At 36.4% G+C, this 25,470-nt stretch overlaps 1 protein-coding gene across 1 annotated transcript in view; it reads left to right on the top strand.

Moving 5' to 3' along the window:
* TAOK1 (TAO kinase 1) overlaps window positions 1-25,470 on the top strand; it is a 155,455-nt gene that overhangs the window by 98,779 nt on the left and 31,206 nt on the right. Inside the window, exons 9-13 of the mRNA XM_082603520.1 lie at window positions 7,218-7,311; window positions 8,857-8,938; window positions 11,852-12,019; window positions 13,811-14,014; window positions 21,640-21,774. Of these exons, the coding sequence (XP_082459646.1) occupies window positions 7,218-7,311; window positions 8,857-8,938; window positions 11,852-12,019; window positions 13,811-14,014; window positions 21,640-21,774 (683 nt within the window). The remainder of the gene's footprint in view (window positions 1-7,217; window positions 7,312-8,856; window positions 8,939-11,851; window positions 12,020-13,810; window positions 14,015-21,639; window positions 21,775-25,470) is intronic.

Here is a 25,470-nt window from a genome sequence, read left to right as displayed (position 1 = left end):
ATGATGGTGGAAGTATTTTTCCCTTGGGAGGTCATTTATTTTAAATTGGAGGATTTAATAGGCTTTATAGAATCTATTTCTTGATTGGGTGTTAGTTTCGGGTGGGTGTTTTTATATTCATTAGTTTTCTCTGTGAAGCAGTTTAGATTGATTTTTTTTTCCTTCATTAGGTCTAACTTGCAGTATATTTTCTAGATTGGAAAGTGGAAAATGACATACATTATAATAAGCTTAAGTTGCATACAGTTTTAAACGTTTCAGAAAATCTTGATACAAAATCAGTTTATATTCTGGTAATGTTTATAATATAATAAAATTCTAATTTCTACAAAAAGAAACATAAGTCAAAACCAACAAACGAAAGATAAAACATGGTGGTGGGGAGTAAAAATGTAGAGCTTTTTTTTTTTTTTTTTTGTGGTATGCGGGCCTCTCACTGTCATGGCCTCTCCCGTTGCGGAGCACAGGCTCCAGATGCGCAGGCTCAGCGGCCATGGCTCACGGGCCCAGCCGCTCCACAGCATGTGGAATCTTCCCGGACCGGGGCACGAACCCATGTCCCCTGCATCAGCAGGCGGACTCTCAACCACTGCGCCACCAGGGAAGCCCTGTAGAGCTCTTTTTAAACTTAAGTTGTTATCAACTTAAAATAGACTATTATAAATATGTTGTTTTATATATTTTGTAAGCTTCATATCAATCACAAAGCAAAACCTATAGTAGATACACAAAAGATATAGAGAAAGGAATCCAAACGTAACACTAAAGATAGTCATCAATTCACAAAGGAAGAGAGTGAGAGGAGAAAAAAGGAACAAAGGAATTACGAAACAGCCAGAAACCGATTAACAAAATGGCAATGAGTACATATATTTATCAATAATTACTTTAATTGTAAGTGAACTAAATTCTCCAATCAAAAGAAATGGAATGACTAAATGGATAAAAAAACAAAACCCATCTGTATGTTGCCTACAAGAGAGTCACTTCAGATATAAGGACACATAGAGACTGAAAGTGAGGAATGGAAAAAGATATTCCATATAAATGGAAACCAAAAAGAAAGCTAAGGTAGCTATAGTTTTATCAGACAAAATAGACTTTAAAACAAAGACTGTAATAAAAGACAAAGAAGAGGGGCTTCCCTGATGGCGCAGTGGTTGAGAGTCCACCTGCCGATGCAGGAGACATGGGTTCGTGCCCCTGGTCCGGGAAGATCCCACATGCCGCGGAGCGGCTGGGCCCATGAGCCATGGCCGCTGAGCCTGCGTGTCCGGAGCCTGTGCTCCGCAACGGGAGAGGCCACAACAGTGAGAGGCCCGCGTACTGCCAAAAAAAAGAAAAAAAAAGTAGATAAGAGCATTACATAATGATTAAAGAAGTCAGTTCAGCAAGAGGATATACATTTTATAAATATTTATGCACCCAACATAAGATCACCTAAATATATAAAACAACATAAACAGACCTAAAGGGAGAAATGGACAGCAATACAATAATAGTAGGGGACTTTAATACCCCCTGTTCATCAGAGACTAGATCACAGACAAAAAGTCAATATGTAACATTGGCCTTAAATGACACATTAGACCAAATGGACTTAACAGACATGCACAGACATTTCATCTCAAAGCAACAGAATACACATATTTCTTAAGTGCATACGGAATGTTCTCCAGGATAGATCTTATGTTAGGCCACAAAACAAGTCTTAATAAATTTAAGAAGATTAAAATCACATCAAACTTCTTTCCCAACCACAATCGTATGAAACTTGAAATCAGTTATAAGAAGAAAACTGGAACATTCACAGATATATGGAGATTAAACAAAACAGTACTGAACACTCAATGGGTCAAAGAAGAAATCGAAAAATATCTCAAGACAAATGAAAATACCTGGGACTTCCCTGGTGGTCCAGTAGTAAAGAATCAGCTTTCCAAGGCAGGGGACGTGGGTAAGATCCCTGGGCAGGAAGATCCCACATGCTGCGGAGCAACTAAGCCCATGCGCCACAACTACTGAGCCTGTGCTCTAGAGCCCGTGAGCCACACTACTGAGCCCGCGTGCCACAACTGCTGAAGCCCTCACGCCTAGAGCCTGTGCTCTGCAACAAGAGAAGCCACTGCAGTGAGAAGCCCACACACCACAATGAAGAGTAGCCCCCGCTCACCGCAGCTAGAGAGAAAATCCCACACGCAGTAATGAAGACCCAACGCAGCCAAAAAATTGAAAAAAAATTTTTTTTTAAATTAAAAAATTACATCAAACTTCCTTTCCAACCACAGTCGTATGAAACTTGAAATCAATGATAAGGAGAAAACTGGAATATTCACAGATATATGGAGAGTAAACAAGATGATACTGAGCACTCAGTGGGTCAAAGAAGAAATCAAAAAGTATCTCAAGACAAATGAAAATAGAAATAAAACATACTAAAACATATGGGATGCAGCAGGGACTTCCCTGGTGGTCCAGTGGTGAAGAACCCTCCTTCCAGTTGCAGGGGATGCCGGTTTGATCCCTGGTCAGGGAACTAAGATCCCACATGCCTCGGGGCAACTAAGCCCGCACACCACAACTACTGAGCTCACGTGCTTCAACGAAAGAGCCCGTGTGCTGCAAACTACAGAGCCCACACGCTCTGGAGCCCACGCACCACAACTAGAGAGAGAAAACCTGCACACCACAACTAGAGAGAAGCCCGCACGCCACCGCAACTAGAGAGAAGCCCGTGCGCTGCAACAAAGATCCCACGTGCTGCAACTAAGACCCAATGCAGCCCAAAAAAAACGCACTAAGGAACAATGGAAAATCAAAGTAATAAATGGGATTTCAAAAAAATAACCAAACATGGGATGCAGCAAAAGCAGTTCTAGATAACCAATGAGAACCTGCTGTATAGCATAAGGAACTCTACTCAATACTCTGCAATGGCCTATATGGGAAAAGAATCCAAAAAAAAAAAGAGAGAGAGAGAGAGAGAGAGTGGATATACGTATATGTATAACAAATTCACTTTGCTCTACACGTCAAACTAACACAACATTGTAAATTAACTATACTCATTGTAAATTAACTATAAATTAACTATAGTTAAAAGTATTAACTATACTTTTTAACTATAAAAATTTTTTTAAATGATTAAAAAAAGGCAGTTCTAAGAGGGAAGCTCAGAGTGATAAATGCCTACTTTAAGAAACAAGAACAATCTCAAATAAACAATCTAACTTTACACCTCAAGGAATTAGTAAAAGAAGAACAAGCTAAGCCCTAAGTTAGTAGAAGGAAGGAAATAAAGATTAGAGCAGAAATAAGTGAAATGGAGACTAAAAAGACAATAGAAAAGAACAGTGAAACTTAGGAGCTGGGTTTTTTTAAAAAGGTAAAATGGACAAATCTTTAGATAGACTTTCCATAAAAGAAAGAACTCAGATAAGAGATGGAGACATATCTGATAACACAGAAATACTAAAGAATCACAAGAAACTACTATGAACAGTTATACATCAACAAATTGAGCAACCTAACAGAAATGGACAAATTCCTGGAAATATTCAATGTTCCAAGACTGAATCATGAAGAAACAGAAAATCTAAACAGACTGATTACTAGTAAGGAGATTGAATCAGTAACCAAAAACCTCCCAACAAACAGAAGCCCAGGACCCAATGGCTTCACTGGTGAATTCTACCAAACATTTAAAGAAGAATTAATACCAGTCATTCTCAAACTCTTCCAAAAACCAGAAGAGGAGGAAACACTACCAAACTTATTTTACAAGGTCAGCATTACCCTGATACCAAAACCAGAAAAGGACACTATAAGAAAAGAAAGTTACACACCAATATCCCTGATGAACATAGACGCAAAAATCCTCAACAAAGTAGTAGCAAACAGTATTCAACAATACAGTAAAAGGATCATACACCATGATCAAGTGGTATTTATTCCCAGGATGTAAGGTTGGTTCAAAATGCACAAATCAATCAGTGTGGTATATCACATTAACAAAATGAAGGATAAAAATCATATCATCTCAGTAGATGCAGAAAAAGCTTTTGACGGAATTCAGCATCCATTTATGATAAAAATTCTCAACAAAGTGGGTATAGAGGGAACATACCTCAACATAATAAAGACCATATATGACAAGCTCAAAGCTAACATCATACTCAACATGAAAAGCTAAGATATTTTCCTCGTGAGATCGGGAAAAAGAAAAGGATGCTCACTGTTGACACTTATATTCAACATAGTATTGGAAGTCCAGATAGGCAAGAAGAAGAAATAAAAGACATCCAAGTCAGAAAGGAAGAAGTAAAACTGTCACTATTTGAAGATGACATGGTATTATATACAGAAAACCCTGAAGATTCCACCAGCAAACTCTTAGAACTAATAAACAAGTTCCAGGGTACAAAATCAGTATACAAAAATCAGTTGTATTTCTGTACACTAAAAACAGACTATAAGAAAGAGAAATTAAGAGAACAATAACCATTTACAATCATATCAAAAAGAATAAAATACCTAGGAATAAATTTAACTGAGAAGGTTAAAGACCTGTAAACTGAAAACTATAAGACTTTGATGAGAGAAATTGAAAAGGACACAAATAAATGGGAAGATATTTCGTGCTCATGGATTGGAAGAATGAATATTGTTAAAATGTCCATATTATCCAAAGCAGTCTACAAATTCAGTGCCATCTCCATCAAAATTCCAGTGGCATTTTTCACAGAAATAAAACAAACAATCCTAAACTTTGTATGGAACCACAGAAGACCCTGAATAGCAGAAGCAATCTTGAGAAAGAAGAAGAACGCTGGAGGCATCATACGTCTGTTTTGAACTATATTAGGAAACTTTAGTAATCAAAACAGTATGATATTGGCATAAGACAAACACATAGATCAATGGAACAGGATAGAGAGCCCAGAAATAAACCAATGCATATATGGTTAATTAATTTATAGCAACAAGTCAAGTATAGACTATGGGGAAAGGACAGTCTCTTCAGTAAATGGTATTGGGAAAACTGGAAAACCACATGCAAAGAGTGAAAATGGACCAGTATCAGGAATTCCCTGGTGGTCCAGTGGTTAGGACTCGACACTTTCACTGCCATGGCATGGGTTCAATTTCCTGGTTGGGGAAATAAGATCCTGCAAGCCGCATGGCATGGCCAAAAAATGAAAAGAAAAGAAAATGGACCACTATCTTATATCATACACAAAAATCAGCTGGTTACATACAGGGGAAATTTATCAACTAAGAAAATATATTAAAGATAATGAGAGTGAGGTTTTTCATTGTCAGAGAGGGGTATTACAAATCATGGGAAGAAGATAAGCTAGAATAAATACTATGGTATTGGATTGGATTTGTGATATTATGGTGAACTCAATTGTTTTCAATAAACAAATATAGATGTTTAATGTGCATGTATGTGTTCCCTAACTCTATCCACTGAGAGGATCTAAGAACAGTGACACCTCAGTAGCAGTGAGTACATCTGTTGCCATAGTTTCTTGGAGTAGGGAAAGTACAAGATGCTCCTGGAACATCTTAGTGTGCCAGAAAGCAAGGAAGGATCAAGGAGTGATGGGGCCATGTGAAAAAAATAGAAGCCATCATAAAAAGGTTCTTACTGCTCAAATGTGAGACAGTTTGAACATCAAAATAAATGATAATAGCAGGTTATAACTTATTAAATAAATAGAAATCTACAAGTCCATATAATAAAGAATAAAATGAAAGTTTTATGAAAAACAGGATATTTATATAAGTACCTTCTCACAAAATACTTATTAATTACAAAGACAAAAAGAGAAACTACTATGAAGAAGCCTGGTAGACACCACCGTAAGTGATCAAAGTGAACACCATCAATAATGGAACCATTTGAAATCATACATCATCTCATAGAATAAATTAGAAAAATATAACATTTACTTCTGTGATATTCCTGCCTAAGTTGTATAACCCAAATTTAATTATTAGGACCAACCCAAATTGAGGGATATTCAAGAGTCCTTTATACTTCAAAATTATCAAGGTCATGACTTCAACTCACCTTAAGAGACTGGAAAAAGAAGAGGAAATTCAACCCAAAATAAGCAGAAGAAAGAGAATAAAATATCAAAGCAGAAATCAGTTAAATAGAAAGCAGAGAAGCAATAGAGAAAATCAGTGAAACCAAAAACTAGTTCTTTGAGAAAATTAATAAAACTGGTAAACCACTAGCCAAATTGATCAAGAAAAGAAGAGAGAAGACACAATATCAGGAATAAGAGGTGACATCACTACAGATTTTACAGGTATTAAAAGAATTATAGGGACTTCCCTTGTGGTCCAGTGGTAAAGAATCCACCTTCCAGTGCAGGGGACGTGGGTTTGATGATCCCACATGCCGTGGGGGCAACTAAAACCCATGCGCGACAACTACTGAGCTCGCACACCTCAACGAGAGAGCCTGCATGCCACAAACTACAGAGCCCCCGCACACCACAACTAGAGAGAGAAAGCCCAAATGCCACAACTAGAGAGAAGCCTGCACACCACAACAAAGAGCCCGTGCCACAATGAAAGATCCCTCACGCTTTAATGAAGACCCCCCACCCTGTGATGCAACCCAAAGCAGCCGAAAAATAAAAGAAAGGAGGGAGGGAAGAAGGAAGGGAGGGAAGGAGGAAGGAAGGAAGGAAGGGAGGGAGGGAGGGAGGGAAAGGAAAGGAAGGAAGGAAGGAAGGAAGGAATTATAAGGAAATACTATGAACAACTTTGTTAATAAATTTAACAAGTTAGATAAAATAGATAATTTCCTTGAAGGATGCAAATGACCAAAGGACACTTTTGCTACAGAGGACATTATTGGGATACTTGATTGAAACTTGAATGGGGTTTGAGGATTTAGACAATAGTCATGTATCATTATTAATGGTCGGTTTAATGGATGTGTTATGGTTTTTTAGTATTTTGAGAATATGTTTAGGAAATATACACTAAAGTATTTAGGAAGGGTGGGGCATCATGCCAGCAATTTACTGTACATTGACTCACTTGAAAAAGTTCTTTGAACTCTACTTGAAATTTTTTTTGCTAAGTTTAAAATTATTTCAAAAAAAAACAAAAACAAAAAATCTTTAACAATACTTGTATGTTCCTGTATAACAGGCACATATTTTAACAGGAAAGTTTTCTTTCTTTTACAGCGGAAAGGAAGCCTCCTTTATTTAATATGAATGCAATGAGTGCCTTATATCACATAGCCCAAAATGAATCCCCTACACTACAGTCTAATGAATGGTGAGTATTGCTAAGAGATATATTATTTGACATTGTATAAATTAAATGCTTTTTCATAATGTTATCAAAGTGATTTCATTTCAATTAGGTAAAATGTATTACCTGAAAAGATATTAAAATAGGTTCTATCATGTTTATCCTTTATTATGTCTGCTTTCTTAGCATATATGTAACTTAGTTCAGAAACAAAGGATAGATGATGCCATATGGAAGCAAAAAGTATTTGCTTTTCACAAAAAAATTATATTTAGTTTTTTGAACTGTAGGAACATACATAACCCTGATTATATAATAAATAGCATGATTTAAACATAATATTTTATAACTAAAATATAGATTGCCACAACCTGTAGTGAAGTTCAGTTGGAGAATGGCTTATAATTTATATAGTATAAGATATAGGTAAAATGGTTTGATTTATCACAATTACCAGATAATTCATAACTTTGGAATCATTCTTATTGTTATTATGACATTTGTTATTCAGACTGCTTAATGTTTTTTTCTTCTAGTGCTTCCTTGATGTGATAAAATTTCATTCATGTAAAAAAGTTTATGGAGAATTGATTGACAGTTTTAGAAAACGAGGATTTTTATCAGAGATAGAAAATTTTACTGGGAAATTAATTCCTCAGGTGTATCTAGCATTTGAAAAATTCCAGGGGTATATGTAGCATATTTAATAAATATTTTTAAAAAGGTAGATGCATAAGTTAGCAATACTTTATTTTTTAAGGATTAATTAGCACACATTCATAGTTCTTAGTACTTTTGTAGATATACATAGAAGGAATCTTTTGGCTCAGACTTTAGTATTATGGTACATATAAGTAATAAATATATTGAACACAGACTGTCTTCACACTGTGTTTGATACGTTGGGGATTCAAAAAAGAGTTCCTTTTTTGCTTATAAGGAACTTAAGGTCTTCTTTGAATATTGAGACAAACATCGATGGAGAAATTATTACTGGCTTACTCATTGAACTCTCATCAGTAACACTATATAATAATAATGTGTTACAGACTTCTGATGTTTTAAAAAATATCTCAATTGGTTTTCTGGATTTAATGGAAGTTTTATCCATTTGCTCTAGGACACCAAATACTTAGGTATACAAAATGCTCCCTTCAAAACAAATGGAGTGATATTCTGAATCAGACTATACAGAAGATGATCCAAGGAGCAAAGAAGAAAGAAAGGTGGCTTATAGAAAGGAAAAAAAAAATAAAGTTATCTTAGATTTGAATGCCAAAAGGAAAATATTGGCTTTTCGAATTTTCCCTCAATATAGAATGAGTTATGATATTTTAAATGTGGGAGCAGGATTTTAAAATAATCTGTGCAAATTTATTTTTGGAAAATGGTGAAGATTCATTGGTTGCTTTAGATAACTTTTCATAGATATATATGAAATGTATATAGTATCTCCTTTTTTTTATCATTTCTTTTCCATCCCCCCCCACCAATAGGCATATGCCTTGTTTTGTGGATGTTTTTAAAGGAAATAGCAATATGTTCACTTGATACTTTCCTTTACAATAGGTCTGATTATTTTCGCAACTTTGTAGATTCTTGCCTCCAGAAAATCCCTCAAGATCGCCCTACATCAGAGGAACTTTTAAAGGTCAGTTCAATTATACTCTGTTTTCTACCCCTAAGAAATTATTTAAGAATGTGTTTTATTTTTCTTTGATTCTGCATCAGTATTAAGTATTCTCTACTAGTTTTTAATTAAAATGCTAATTTTGTATACTGTTCTCTCTTGAGACTCTTCTTAGATCCTAAATTTTTTCATTTATTTTTTGAAAATTGATTAATTGCTTTTACTGTGTCTGGATAGTTATTTTGGATATAGTTAAATATCCAAAATAGTACCAAATGGCTAAATTTTTATATGTGCAATAATATATTCATGAGTTATAATTACAAATTTTAATTCAAAGTTGGTAAAGCATAGTTTAACTTTGGATCTAATTTTTATATCTACCATACTTTATGTATTTCTCTGTCCTGTATTAAAATAATATGAAAGAAAGAAATGACATGTAATATATTTACATAAATATTGTGGGAGAAAAGAGATTTTAAAAGAAACTGTTAAAATGGATATCATTTATCCTTTTAGGAAATACATTTTTCTAACTTAGCAATGAAAATAATTTTTGAATCATGTAAATTCTATGCAGTTTTCACTAACTTTCATTGCCTAATTTAAATAAATGATTGGTATATGCTTCCTGTTCTCAAAAATTTATTTATTTCATTTGGCAGTTGACTGACTATTTTATTAATAGCAGTAATAGTATTGTTGAACTTAATATAGTTCTTAAAACATCTACATAAAGCAATAGTAAGTAGATTTGATTCTCTTTGTGACCCTAAGAAATCTTGTTGATTTTTCACTCTAAAATTTAAGTAGCCTATTTTTATATGAATGTTTTAGGATTTCAGAGGGATTCAGTTTATTTTCACCAACGCACATCAATTAAAGATACAAAGAGGGGCTTCCCTGGTGGCGCAGTGGTTGAGAGTCCGCCTGCCGATGCAGGAGACACGGGTTCGTGCCCCGGTCTGGGAAGATCCCACATGCCACAGAGCGGCTGGGCCTGTGAGCCATGTCCGCTGAGCCTGTGCGTCCGGAGCCTGTGCTCCGCAACGAGAGAGGCCACAACAGTGACAGGCCCGCGTACCGCAAAAAAAAAAAAAAAAAAAAAAAGATACAAAGAAATCGAAAGGATTTTATATATATTTGATAGTATTAATTGCAACTTCAGCATGTAGAAGAGCAGTATAAAGTTTCAGTAATGCTTGGGGAATTTTAGGCAGTAAGCGCACTCATACTGTCAGAAATGAAAGCTTGAATAAATTGGTACTCACAATAGCAACTAAAGGTTTAGTAAAGCTAGGAATTATGTTAGTGAAAAATAAGCAAGATCTATATGTAGAAAACTGTCAAACTTAGAAATATTTCTAAGATATATTATTTTGGGTAAGAAGACTGAATATTGTAAATAGTGGTACATACCAAGCTAAGGCTCAGGAAAAAGGAAGAATGTGATTTGCTTCTTATACTTGTCTAATATAGGTGAAGGAAGCTCTTTGGGTATAACCCAACCCACCAGGCCTCGGTATTTGGTATTTGGTGATTAGGTCCCAAGTCTGTATATAGTATTCATTCACCTGGTCCGTAGTGTGTATTGGCACAGCCTTATTGGAAACGATAGGAAATATCTATCAGTGCTTCTTTCCCTTTGGCCTAATGACTTTTCTTTCACAATCCATCATAAAGAAAAAAATGAATAGAGAAAAGGTGTTTTTTATGTATGAAGCTATTTATCTCAGAATTAAAAGTTGGAAATAACTATCCAGAATTAGGGTAATGGTTAAATAATCTTGGCATAAAGATTTGATGAAATATTCTATAGGCATCATGTTTATGAGTTTGAAATAACAATACTTATGATAGTGAAAGTAGAATCAAATATGATATAGTTAGGGCTCTGCATAGAGAAGAAATAAATTTGGCTAACAAAGAACGTAAAAATGTTACAAAAATTCAAGGGTATCTCATGAACTCAAGGACAGAAGGTATCTTTCTGCAATCTATATACTAACTGTATCTACAAAACAAAAGTCTATACATAGAAAATTTCTGAAAAGAAAGGTATCAAAATGTAGCAGTGATATTCTAAAGTTGGAATTGTTCTTTCTACTTTTCTTTATTTGATAACATTAAGCTTTATTAAATGTTAGTGGTAAAAATCACTAACAATATAATGGCTTTTAATCAACTGCTAGTGTTTTATGAAGAGTTTTGTTTATGCAACATATAAAGAAAGCCGTAATATCCAGGTTTATATTACATAATTCACCATCAGTAAATGCATTTCTGTGAAAACCTAATAAAACTCAGAACTGATGTGCCTTTTCTGTGAAATCAACAGTTATAAGAATATGTAAACCTTTATTTAGCCTTTGTTTAGGGCTCTAATTGGACTTACTTCTTAGTGTTTAATTAAACCCTTTTATCATTTCAATTCTGCATTTTCAGTTGACCAACAAAAGTATGATGTGCAAAGTTTTTATAAAATGTACAGGGGTGAGCTTCCCTGGTGGCGCAGTGGTTGAGAGTCTGCCTGCCGATGCAGGGGACGCGGGTTCGTGCCCCGGTCCGGGAGGATCCCACATGCCGCGGAGCTGCTGGGCCTGTGAGCCGTGGCCGCTGAGCCTGCACGTCCGGAGCCTGTGCTCCACAACAGGAGAGGCCACAACAGTGAGAGGCCCGCGTACTGCAAAAAAAAAAAAAAAAAAAAAAAAATGTACAGGGGTAGTTATGTAGGCAGAGAGTGAATATATGTAAATGACAATTTCATAAGTATAAGATGTCAGAAATGTAATAGAATTAAATAGCTATAGATTATATGCATTATCTATCATGCTTATTCAGGATATAATCTCTAGGGTCTAAGAAGGGGTACATTTGTACTAACTGAAAAATATATAGATTTCAACTTGATTTTTACATTCTTTTATCCAGCACATGTTTGTTCTTCGGGAGCGCCCTGAAACAGTGTTAATAGATCTTATTCAGAGGACAAAGGACGCAGTAAGGGAGCTGGACAATCTGCAGTATCGAAAGATGAAGAAACTCCTTTTCCAGGAGGCACATAATGGACCAGCTGTAGAAGCACAGGAAGAAGAAGAGGTAATAATTTAGAAATGATGCAAATATTGAGCTCTCTTCATTGGCTTCTTTACTTATGCAACTTGTCTTTTACATCACGAATTTCTTACATCAGTGGTTCTCAGGTTGTGTTTTCTTAACACTGGTCCTGTAAGATCCCAGGTGGGAAAAAAGGGTTTTGTGTTCTTTAAATCCAGTCCCTTCATAGTGCACATTGGCATACATAGTAAAACTCTGAGAAGTCTTGTATTAAAGAAACCAGTTCAACTTTGTTTAATCTGGTCCCTCTCAAATTTCTTGGCCACTGAACCCTTTTTTTTTGCCTGATTGTCCAGTTGTGTGGGACATGCTTTTGAAAGTATTTGAAACTATAGACTCTGGAAGTTGACCGTACTCACTCACAAGTCATTAGAAAGTTACCAAGCATTCTTCCAGGGACACTTCTTTTCAGTTCTGCATACTTTGATTCCATCTACGCAGTTCTAAATACTCATTTTACAAATGAGTAAAAGCAAGGGTCAGTGATTAACTCACTGTAGGTAGAGCCATATGGGTTCAAATTCAAATAGCTGTCATTCTTAAGGTCAGGTTCTTTCCCTGTTGCCTTTTAGGGAGAATGGAAATATAAATTTGCAATGGATATGTTACAGAACTTTCTCACATGGAAATATACATACAAAGCTATCTTTTTTACTGTAAATATTTTCAGTTTTCTTCTTTGCTTCTGTCAGAATTCCAGAGCTCTGATTTGTTTTTTCTGTTTTCCGGTGAGAGAGATCACTTTACATTCTGAAACTAGGAGCAGCGGTTAGTTACTTTTATTTTTAATAGTGCTACATAATTAATGAACTATAAAATGCAAGATTTTCTTAACCTACAGTTTTGGGTATTTTTGTTTTATTTTATAGTTCTTTTGATAGTCTTTCGAAAATTGTTTTGGGTTATTCTAGATATGTGAAATAAAGTTGTGGTAAAGTAAAGTTGTGAAATTAATAAGATTCTCATGTAGTTTAATCTATAACAGCATCTCTGTTAGGCTAGAGACATAAGAAAAGTTCCTCTATATATACCATGTGTCTGTATTTATTAAATTCTGCATATCTTATAGAATTTTGGTATGGTAAGACTATTGTAATGTTGGTACCCAGATACCATGGCTTGCCTGGTTACTTCACAAAAACATTCTTGTGATTCTGATTAAATATATATGTAATACATAATTTTTAATTTACAGAAAAATAGGAATTAAATTATTTCGTGGTAGAAGGATAGGCTAGAGACTATATTTTAAGTAAGAAAGAAAAATACACTTCAAACGGCTTCAACTAAAAGGAGTTGTTTCTAAGATTTTTTTTTTTAAAGGTTGGGGCTTGTTTTTTGTTTTTTGGAAGCACAGAGTCCTAACCACCGGACTGACATGGAATTCCCATGGTTAGGGCTTGTTTTAACCATGGGAATCATTGGGAAATGAGCAGAATCTCTCTATATAACCCATGAGATGTGTGGTAAAAATGGATTTCAAAAAGTGTCAAACAATTTAGAGAAAATGCTGTACTTTAGAAATAACCCAAAACTGATAAACTGCCTTTTTCACACAGTTGGTTTGGTTTTTGTTATTTACCTGCTGGTCATTTTTATTTGTTTATTTTTCTGTTAGCAGTTGGTTAACTCCCTTGTCTCAAAAATAAAGGGAATGTCTCATGATAGACCTCTGACTTTCTAAAGACAGTGTGCCAAGCAGTGTGCTTGGTGCTTATATTCACAAAATCGGAAGAGATACAGATATTTGAACCTAATGCTCTTTTTCCTTAGGAACAAGATCATGGTGTTGGGCGGACAGGAACAGTGAATAGTGTTGGAAGTAATCAGTCTATTCCCAGTATGTCCATCAGTGCCAGTAGCCAAAGCAGTAGTGTTAACAGTCTTCCAGATGCCTCGGATGACAAGAGTGAGCTAGACATGATGGAGGGAGACCACACAGTGATGTCTAATAGTTCTGTCATCCATTTAAAACCTGTGAGTATTTGGATTTCAGTGAAAAAAAATTTCAACTTTGGTAAATAACTTTCTTCATCTGATTAGTTTGAGTAGTTTTTTTGTGTGTGTGTATTTTTGAATTTTGTTTTATATATATTTTTTATACAGCAGGTTCTTATTAGTCGTCAATTTTATACACATCAGTGTATACATGGCAATTCCATTCGCCCAATTCAGCACACCACCATCCCCACACCCCCGCAGCTTTCCCTCCTTTGTGTCCATACGTTTGTTCTCTACATCTGTGTCTCGACTTCCGCCCTGCAAACCGATTCATCTGTACCATTTTTCTAGGTTCCACATACATGTGTTAATATATAATATTTGTTTTTCTCTTTCTGACTTACTTCACTCTGTATGACAGTCTCTAGATCCATCCTCATCTCAACAAATGACCCAATATCGTTCCTTCTTATGGCTGAGTAATATTCCATTGTATATATGTACCACATCTTCTTTATCCATTCGTCTGTTGATGTACATTTAAGTTGCTTCCATGACCTGGCTATTGTAAATAGTGCATGTGTCTTTTTGAATTATGGTTTTCTCTGGGTATATGCCCAGTAGTGGGATTGCTGGATCATATGGTAATTCTATTTTTAGTTTTTTAAGGAACCTGCATACTGTTCTCCATAGTGCCTGTATCAATTTACGTTCCCACCAACAGTGCAAGAGGGTTCCCTTTTCTCCATACCCTCTCCAGCATTTGTTGTTTGTAGATTTTCTGATGATGCCCATTCTAATTGGTGTGAGGTGATACCTCATTGTAGTTTTGATTTACATTTCTCTAATAATTAGTGATGTTGAGCGGCTTTTCATGTGCTTCTTGGCCATCTGTATGTCTTCTTTGGAGAAATGTCTATTTAGGTCTTCTGCCCATTTTTGGATTGGGTTGTTTGTCTCTTTAATATTAAGCTGCATGAGCTGTTTATATATTTTGGAGATTAATCCTTTGTTGATTCATTTGCAAATATTTTCTCCCATAGTGAGGGTTGTCTTTTCGTCTTGTTTATGGTTTCCTTTGCTGTGCAAAAGCTTTTAAGTTTCATTAGGTCCCATGTGTTTATTTTTGTTTTTATTTCCATTACTCTAGGAGGTGGATCAAAAAAGATCTTGCTGTGATTTATGTCAAAGAGTGTTCTTCCTATGTTTTCCTCTAAGAGTTTTATAGTGTCTGGTCTTACATTTAGGTCTCTAATCCATTTTGAGGTTATTTTTGTGTATGGTGTTAGGGAGTGTTCTGATTTCATTCTTTTACATGTAGCTGTCCAGTTTTCCCAGCACCACTTATTGAAGAGACTGTCTTTTCTCCATTGTATATCCTTGCCTCCTTTGTCATAGATTAGTTGACCATAAGTGCATGGGTTTATCTCTGGGCTTTCTATCTTGTTACGTTGATCTATGTTTCTGTTTTTGTGCCAGTACCATATTGTCTTGATTACTGTAGCTTTGTAGTATAGTCTGAAGTCAGGGAGTCTGATTCCTCCAGCTCCGTTTTTTCCCCTCAAGACTGCTTTGGCTCTTCGGGGTCTTTTATGTCTCCATACAAATTTTAAGATTTTTGGTTCTAGCTCTGTAAAAAATGCCATTGGTAACTTGATAGGGATTGCATTGAATCAGTAGATTGCTTTGGGTAGTATAGTCATGTTCACAATATTGATTCTTCCAATCCAAGAACATGGTATATCTCTCCATCTGTTGGTATCATCTTTAATTTCTTTCATCAGTGTCTTATAGTTTTCTGCATACAGGTCTTTTGTCTCCCTAGGTAGGTTTATTCCTAGGTATTTTATTCTTTTTGTTGCACTGGTAAATGGGAGTGTTTCCTTGATTTCACTTTCAGATTTTTCATCATTAGTATATAGGAATGCCAGAGATTTCTGTGCATTAATTTTGTATCCTGCTACTTTACCAAATTCATTGATTAGCTCTAGTAGTTTTCTGGTGGCATCTTTAGGATTCTCTATGTATAGTACCATGTCATCTGCAAACAGTGACAGTTTTACTTCTTCTTTTCCAATTTGTATTCCTTTTATTTCTTTTTCTTCTCTGATTGCCGTGGCTAGGGCTTCCAAAACTATGTTGAATAATAGTGGTGAGAGTGGACATCCTTGTCTTGTTCCTGATCTTAGAGGAAATGCTTTCAGTTTTTCACCATTGAGAATGATGTTTGCTGTGGGTTTTTTGTATATGGCCTTTATTATGTTGAGGTAGGTTCCCTCTATGCCCGCTTTCTGGAGAGTTTTTATCATAAATGGGTGTTGAATATTGTCAAAAGCTTTTTCTGCATCTATTGAGATGATCATATGGTTTTTCTTCTTCAAATTGTTAATATGGTGTATCACATTGATTGATTTGCGTATATTGAAGAATCCTTGCGTCCCTGGGATAAATCCCACTTGATCCTGGTATATGATCCTTTTAATGTGTTGTTGGATTCTGTTTGCTAGTATTTTGCTGAGGATTTTTGCATCTATATTCATCAGTGATATTGGTCTGTAATTTTCTTTTTTTGTAGTATCTTTGTCTGGTTTTGGTATCAGGGTGGTGGTGGCCTCATAGAATGAGTTTGGGAGTGTTCCTCCCTCCGCAGTTTTTTGGAAGAGTTTGAGAAGGATGGGTGTTAGCTCTTCTCTAAATGTTTGATAGAATTCGCTTGTGAAGCCATCTGGTCCTGGACTTTAGTTTGTTGGAAGATTTTTAATCACAGTTTCAATTTCATGACTTGTGATTGGTCTGTTCATATTTTCTATTTCTTCCTGTTTCAGTCTTGGAAGGTTATACCTTTCTAAGAATTTGTCCGTTTCTTCCAGTTGTCCGTTTTCTTGGCATAGAGTTGCTTGTAGTAGTCTCTTAGGATGCTTTGTATTTTTGCGGTGTCTGTTGTAACTTCTCCTTTTTCATTTCTAATTTTATTGATTTGAGTCCTCTCCCTCTTTTTCTTGATGAGTCTGGCTAATGGTTTATCAATTTTGTTTATCTTCTCAAAGAACCAGCTTTTAGTTTTATTGATCCTTGTTATTGTTTTCTTTGTTTCTATTTCATTTATTTCTGCTCTGATCTTTATGATTTCTTTCCTTCTGCTAAGTTTGGGTTTTGTTTGTTCTTCTTTGTCTAGTTCCTTTAGGTGTAAGGTTAGATTGTTTATTTGAGATTTTTCTTGTTTCTTGAGGTAGGCTTCTATAGCTATAAACTTGCCTCTTAGAACTGCTTTTGCTGCATGCCATAGGTTTTGGATCGTCATGTTTTCATTGTCATTTGTCTCTAGGTATTTTTTGATTTCCTCTTTGATTTCTTCAGTGATCTCTTGGTTATTTAGTAATGTATTGTTTAGCCTCCATGTGTTTGTGTTTTTTACGTTTTTTTTTCCTTGTAATTCATTTCTCATCTCATAGCGTTGTGGTCAGAAAAGATGCTTGATATGGTTTCAATTTTCTTAAATTTATTGTGGCTTGATTTGTGACCCAAGATGTGATCTATCCTGGAGAATGTTCCGTATGCACTTCAGAAGAAAGTGTAATCTGCTGTTTCTGGATGGAATGTCCTATAAACGTCAATTAAATCTATCTGGTCTATTGTGTCATTTAAACTTCTGTTTCCTTATTTATTTTCATTTTGGATGATCTGTCCATTGGTGTAAATGAGGTGTTAAAGTCCCCCACTATTATTGTGTTACTGTCGATTTTCTCTTTTATAGCTGTTAGCAGTTGCCTTATGTGTTGAGGTGCCCCTATGTTGTGTGCATATATATTTATAATTGTTATGTCTTCTTTTTGGATTGATCCCTTGATCATTATGTAGTGTCCTTCCTTGTCTCTTGTAACATTCTTTATTTTAAAGTCTATTTTATCTGATATGAGTATTGCTAGTCCAGCTTTCTTTTGATTTCCATTTGCATGGAATATCTTTTTCCATCCCTTCACTTTCAGTCTGTATGTGTCCCTAGGTCTGAGTGGGTCTCTTGTAGACAGCATATAGATGGGTCTTGTTTTTGTATCCATTCAGCAAGCCTGTGTCTTTTGGTTGGAGCATTTAATCCATTCACATTTAAGGTAATTATCAATATATATGTTCCTATGACCATTTTCTTAATTGTTTTGGGTTTGTTTTTGTAGTTCCTTTTCTTCTCTTGTGTTTCCCACTTAGAGAAGTTCCTTTAGCATTTGTTGTAGAGCTGGTTTGGTGGTGCTGAATTCTCTTAGCTTTTGCTTGTCTGTAAAGCTTTTGATTTCTCCATCGAATCTGAATGAGATCCTTGCCCGGTAGAGTAATCTTGGTTGTAGGTTCTTCCCTTTCATCACTTTATCACGCCACTCCCTTCTGGCTTGTAGAGTTTCTGCTGAGAAATCAGCTGTTAACCTTATGGGAGTTCCATTGTATGTCATTTGTCATTTTTCCATTGCTGCTTTCAATAATTTTTCTTTGTCTTTAATTTTTGCCAGTTTGATTACTATGTGTCTTGGCGTGTTTCTCCTTGGGTTTATCCTGTATAGGATTCTCTGTGCTTCCTGGACTTGGGTGGCTATTTCCTTTCCCATGTTAGGGAAGTTTTCGACTGTAATCTCTTCAAATATTTTCTCAGGTCCTTTCTCTCTCTCTTCTCCTTCTGGGACCCCTATAATGTGAATGTTGTTGTGTTTAATGTTGTCCCAGAGGTCTCTTAGGCTATCTTCATTTCTTCTCATTCTTTTTTCTTTATTCTGTTCCGCAGCAGTGAATTCCACCATTCTGTCTTCCAGGTCACGTATCCATTCTTCTGCCTCAGTTATTCTGCTATTGATTCCTTCTAGTGTAGTTTTCATTTCAGTTATTGTGTTGTTCATCTCTGTTTGTTTGTTCTGTAATTCTTCTAGGTCTTTGTTAAACACTTCTTGCATCTTCTCGATCTTTGCCTCCATTCTTTTTCCGAGGTCCTGGATCATCTTCACCATCATTATTCTGAATTCTTTTTCTGGAAGGTTGCCTATCTCCACTTCATTTAGTTGTTTTTCTGGGGTTTTAACTTGTTCCTTCATCTGGTACATAGCCCTCTGCCTTTTCATCTTGTCTATCTTTCTGTGAATGTGGTTTTTGTTCCACAGGCTGCAAGATTGTAGTTCTTCTTGCTTCAGCTTTCTGCCCTCTGGTGGATGAGGCTATCTAAGAGGCTTGTGCAAGTTTCCTGATGGGAGGGACTGGTGGTGGGTAGAGCTGACTGTTGCTCTGGTGGGCAGAGCTCAGTAAAACTTTAATCGGCTTGACTGCTGATGCCTGGGGCTGGGTTCCCTCCTTGTTGGTTGTTTGGCCTGAGGCAACCCAGCACTGGAGCCTACCTGGGCTCTTTGGTGGGGCTAATGGCGGACTCTGGGAGGGCTCACGCCAAGGAGTACTTCCCAGAACTTCTGCTGCCAGCGTCCTTGTCCCCACGGTGAGCCACAGCCACCGCCCGCCTCTGCAGGAGACCCTCCAACACTAGCAGGTAGGTCTGGTTCAGTCTCCACTGGGGTCACTACTCCTTCCCCTGGGTCCCAGTACGCACACGACTTTGTGTGTGCCCTCCAGGAGTGGAGTCTTTGTTTCCCCCAGTCCTGTCAAAGTCCTGCAGTCAAATCCCACTAGCCTTTAAAGTCTGATTCTCTAGGAATTCCTCTTCCCATTGCTGGACCCCCAGGTTGGGAACCTGACGTGGGGCTCAGGACCTTTCCTCGAGTGGGTGGACTTCTGTGGTGTAAGTGTTCTCCAGTCTGTGAGTCACCCACCCAGCAGTTATGGCATTTGATTTTACTGTGATTGTGCCCCTCCTACCATCTCATTGTGGCTTCTCCTTTGTCTTTGGATGTGGGGTGCCTTTTTTGGTGGGTTCCTGTGTCTTCCTGTCGATGATTGTCCAGCAGCTAGTTGTGATTCTGGTGTTCTTGCAAGAGGGAGTGAGAGCACGACCTACTTCACCATCTTGGTTCCTAATCCCCTTCGAGATTTTTTTTTTTCTTTGCTGTTTCAGAAGTTTGGAACAATTTTAGGTAACTTATTTTAGAATGGCAATAGGCTTTTTAATTCCCAATGTAATGTCTGCATTTGGGAAACTAATGTTTTGAGAATACGAAAAGAATATTTTAAAAACTCTTAGAAGAAAAAATACAGAAATACTATATATAATGTATTATTTGAAGTTACTTAGATGGAAAATAAAGTATTTAAAAATAGTAGATTAAAAAAAAATCTAGTAGGTTTACTCATGAAATTCATTATAATATAACGGTTGCCTTTGAAGAGTGGGAGAATGATTTAGGATGGGTGGTGACCAAAAGTGACTTTTGTGTTATCCATAATGTCTACATCTTTAAGATTTCGTATAATTATGGAAAAATATAAATTCTGGGTTTAGGAAATACCGGTGTTTAGTACATTAGTCTTCATACTTTCGAATGCAACATTTTAAATTTTCTTGAAAATATTTGAATATCAGATAACTCCTTTTAGCAGTTAATAGGAATGCTTCCTTTTAAACTTCACAGCTTAGTGTTACCTAGAAAGTTATTAGGAACAATAGCTAAAAGGTGGAACCAATCCAAGTGTTTCTCAACAGATAAATAAATAAACAAAACCATGGTATATACATATGATGAATATTTTTCAGCTGTAAAAAGGAATGAAATTCTGATATATGCTACAACATTAGTGAACCTTGAAAACATTATGCTAAGTGATATATGTCAGATGTAAAAGGACAAATAATGTATAATTCCACTTATATGAACTATCTAGAATAGGCAAATTCATAGAGACAGAAAGTGGATTAGAGGTTACCAGGGGCTGACTGGAGGATAAAATGGAGAATTTTTGCTAATGGATACAGAATTTCCATTTGGGCTGATGAAAAAGTTTGGGAAATAGTGGGGATGGTGGCACAGCATTGAAAATATAATTAACGCCCCTGAATTATATATGTAAAAATGGTTAAAATGGAAAAATTTATATTACAAATGTTTTAACTCACAGTTTTCAAGAATGATTTAGTTAAGTAGTAGTGTTATTTAGGGAAAAATCATGTTTAATTTTTATATTCTTAGGTAAGAGGATTAGCTGTAAAAAGATTATTCCCACAATTAGTTGGTTACTAGTTGACTTCCTTTTCAGTTAATGAACTAAGGTATATGTCAAGAAAGACATAAGTTCTCAAAATTTGTATAACTATTTTTTGTTTACTTGGACAAATGGCAGAAGTATTATAAAGATCTTTTTAAGCTATATTATTACTTTTAAAACCCAAGAGCCTTAGAGTAATTAATTTTATTACTGCTGTTTAAAATACTGGCTGCATGCTTTATTATCTTTGTTTTTAAGTTATGTTAAAGCTTTTTAATTTTGCATTTAATGTCTATTAATAACTCTAGCCATATACATTTCCTTATCATGAATCTGTGTGCTATTTCCTACACTGAGGAAATAATGTCTCCTGATTCAAATTGTGTTGAAAATAAAATGTCAGCATTCCCATTTTTTGTTTTTGCTTTTTAAAATTGTCTTTGAGATTTATTGATCAAGTTGTGTTTAGACTGTAACTTTCTTGAAAGTTCACATGAACTGTGTTCACCTCAGATAGTAATGTCTGTTTCTTTGCCTAGGAGGAAGAAAATTATAGAGAAGAGGGAGATCCTAGAACAAGGGCCTCAGATCCACAATCTCCACCCCAAGTATCTCGTCATAAATCACACTACCGTAATCGAGAACACTTTGCTACTATACGGACGGCATCACTGGTATGTACTACTGCAAATTAGAAATATATTTTTCATGTTGGACCTTTACACCTATACTCAAGTATAATTATCTCTCTCTTTTTTTTAATTCGGGGTTTATTTTGCAAAACATTTATTCAACATTTAACTACCTCTTATGAGAAAGATATTATACAAAGCACTGAGAGATGTGTACACAAATAAGTAATATATTAGAATATATTGAATTAGCTTAAGAGGGCTAAAAGGTACTAAATAGGAATTCAGATTACCTTTGAATCGGGGCATAAAGGGAGTATTTATAAAATAAATCATCTGAGCCTTTAATAATTCGTTGGTTTTAGGCACGGGGGATAGGAAAAATGTAATTTCCACCTAAGAATTGACCGAAATGAGGGAGGGGATGTTTGGGAAATAGCAAGTAATCCAATTTGATATACTCAAAATGTAGTTCTTCTGATTTCCCAAATAATAAAAATGGATTATTTGTTCATTACAAGGATGTTGTTATACTGGGGTACTCCTAACCCTAATCGGTCAGATATGTAGGTCCAAAACATGATAAAGGATACTTACTAGGGATAGTAAGAAAATATGTTAAGATATCAAAGGGAAAATAGGTTATTAGAAAATATGACAGAAAGAAAAAAATATATGGGAGTTATCTGAATTATCAACTACATAGCAGATCTTATAAATCCCATGCTGTGGCCCATGAATCTGAATGATGTCTAAGGTCAAGAACACCATCCCTACCATAAGTCAAGTCATTCCTACTATTCTACGACATGTAAATAATTCTTTGAACAGAGCAAGTAGCAAACAATGATTGCTTAATTTTTTCATGACTATTTTAATAAATACCTGGACAGGGGCCAGCTTGTGGGAAAACATCTTTGTGACTGGGCACATATTAAGTGTTTCCCAAGCAAGCCTTCTGTCTCAAATTTTGGCTTCCTCAAATTAATTAAGGACACTATTTATTTATTTAGTCAGTTAATTAGTTAGTTAGTTAGTTAGTTGTGCTGCGCTGCATGGCTTGCAGGATGTTAATTCTCCAACCAGGAGTCCTAACCACTGGACCGCCAGGGAGTTCCATAAGGACAGTCTTAAAAAGTTATGGCTTTAGGGCTTCCCTGGTGGCGCAGTGGTTGAGAATCCGCCTGCCAATGCAGGGGACACGGGTTCAAGCCCTGGTCCAGGAAGATCCCACATGTTGTGGAGCAACTAAGCCCCTGTGCCACAACTACTGAGCCTGTGCTCTAGAGCCCGTGAGCCACAACTACTGAGCCTGCATGCTGCAACTACTGAAGCCTGCGTGCCTAGAGCCCGTGCTCCACAACAAGAGAAGCCACTGCAATGAGAAGCCCTCGTACCGCAACAAAGAGTAGCCCCACTCGCCACAACTAGAGAAAGCCTGTGCACAGCAACGAAGACCCAACACAGCCAAAAATAAATAAATGTAAAAAAAAAGAAAAAGTTTTTGAAAACTTAAGATCCATATCCTTAAACCTAGTAAGTCCATTTATTTCAAGTAAAACATTCAGAGAGTAGGTATATTTGTGTACAAAGATAGGAGTAACTATATTATTCAATATGAGTACCACGTACCATAACTCAGGCTGACTTATGTCTTGGATTTTTTTCATACAATAAAATGCGTAGATCTTAGGTATTCAATTTGAAGTATTTTTAGTGGTACACATGATGTTAACCATCGACTAAAAAAAATTTAAATTTATTGTCGTCCCAGAAAGTTCCCTCGTACCCCTCTTTAGTCAAGTCTCCACTCTCATGACCACCACTTTCTGTTTCTTCACTATTGTTAGTTCTGTTTTTGGATTTTATATAGGGGGAATCACACAGAATGTACTCTTTTGTGTCTGGCTTATTTTGCTCAGCTTAATGTTTTTGAGATTCATCTATATTGTGTTCATCAAAGTTCATTCTTTTTGGGCCTCCCTGGTGGCGCAGTGGTTGAGAGTCCGCCTGCCGATGCAGGGGATGCGGGTTCGTGCCCCGGTCTGGGAGGATCCCATATGCCGCGGAGCGGCTGGGCCCGTGAGCCATGGCCGCTGGGCCTGCGCATCCAGAGCCTGTGCTCCGCAACGGGAGAGGCCACAACAGTGAGAGGCCCGCATACCGCAAAAAGAAAAAAAAAAAAAAAAAAGTTCATTCTTTTTTAGTACTGTAAATATATTTCCATTTTGTGAATATACCACAATTTTTTAATCCATTCTTCTATTGAGGAACACTTGGTTTGATTCCTGTTTGGGGCTATTACACATAAGATTGTTATACACATTCTTATACAAGCCTTTATGTGAACATTATGTTTTAATTTCTTTTTGGTAAATACCTAAGAGTAGAATTGCTGAGTCATGGGGTATATATATATTTAACTTCCTCTGTCAAACAGTTTTCCAAAATGGTTGTACCATTTCACATGCCTATCAGCAATGTGTAAGAGTTCCAGTTGGTCTATATCCTCTCCAGCATTTGGTGTTGTCACTTTTTTTAGCCATTGTAGTGGGTGTGAAATGGAATCTCATAGTGGATTTTTTGGTTTGTTTTTTGCATTTCCCTGTGACTAAAGATGTCACCATAATAAGCACCTTTTCATGTGCTTATTGTCTGTTCATATATCTTCTTTAGTGAAGTGTCTCTTCAACTCTTTGCCTGGTTTCTTATTCAGACATTCACATTATAATATTGATTTGTACGAGTTCTTTATGTAGTCTGGATACAAGTATTATATCTCATATATATCTTGCAAATGTTTTTTCTTCATCTGTGGTTTATCTAGTCTTTTTCTTACTGTTGTCTTGATGAGAGGTTAAAATTTTTTAGTTTTAAATTCCAGTTTAAACAACCAAATTAAAACATAGGTAAAGGACTTGAATAAACACTTCTGCAAAGAATGTGTACAAGTGGCTAACAAGCACATGAAAAGTGCTCAATGTCATTAGTCATTTGGGAAATGCAAATCAAAACCACAAAGAGGTACCACCTCACATCCACTAGGATGGCTATTTTTTTAAAAATCTGCCTGCAAATGCGGGGAACCTGGGTTCGAGCCCTGGTCCGGGGAGATCCCACATACTGTAGAGCAGCTAAGCCCGTGTGCCACAACTACTGAGCCTGTGCTCTAGAGCCCATGAGCCATAACTACTGAGCCTGCATGCTGCAACTACTTAAGCCCGCACACCTAGAGCCCATGCTCCACAACAAGAGAAGCCACTGCAGTGAGAAAGAAGCCTGTGCACCACAAGAAAGAGTAGCCCCCACTTGCCGCAACTAGAGAAAGCCTGCGTGCAGCAACGAAGACCCAGTGCAGCCAAAAATAAATAAATTAATTAATTAAAAAAATAATAATAATGCTGCAGTGAACAGGAAGGTACAGATATCTTTTAAAAAAAGGAAAGGGCTTCCCTGGTGGCGCAGTGGTTGAGAGTCCGCCTGCCAATGCACGGGACGCGGGTTCGTGACCCGGTCCGGGAGGATCCCACATGCCGCGGAGCGGCTGGGCCCGTGAGCCATGGCCACTGAGCCTGCGTGTCCGGAGCCTGTGCTCCACAATGGGAGGGGCCACAACAGTGAGAGGCCTGCGTACCACAAGAAAAAATAAATAAATAAATAAAAATTTAAAAAAATAACAAAAGGAAAAGAAAAAGAAAAGGAAAAAAACAAAATAACAAGTGTTGGAGAGAGTGCAGA

This window comes from Mesoplodon mirus (genome assembly GCF_964341445.2).
Source record: "Mesoplodon mirus genome assembly, chromosome: 18".
Taxonomy (NCBI): domain Eukaryota; kingdom Metazoa; phylum Chordata; class Mammalia; order Artiodactyla; family Ziphiidae; genus Mesoplodon; species Mesoplodon mirus.
Note: the sequence above shows the minus strand (reverse complement) of the source record. Positions and strands in the feature narration are given on the sequence as shown.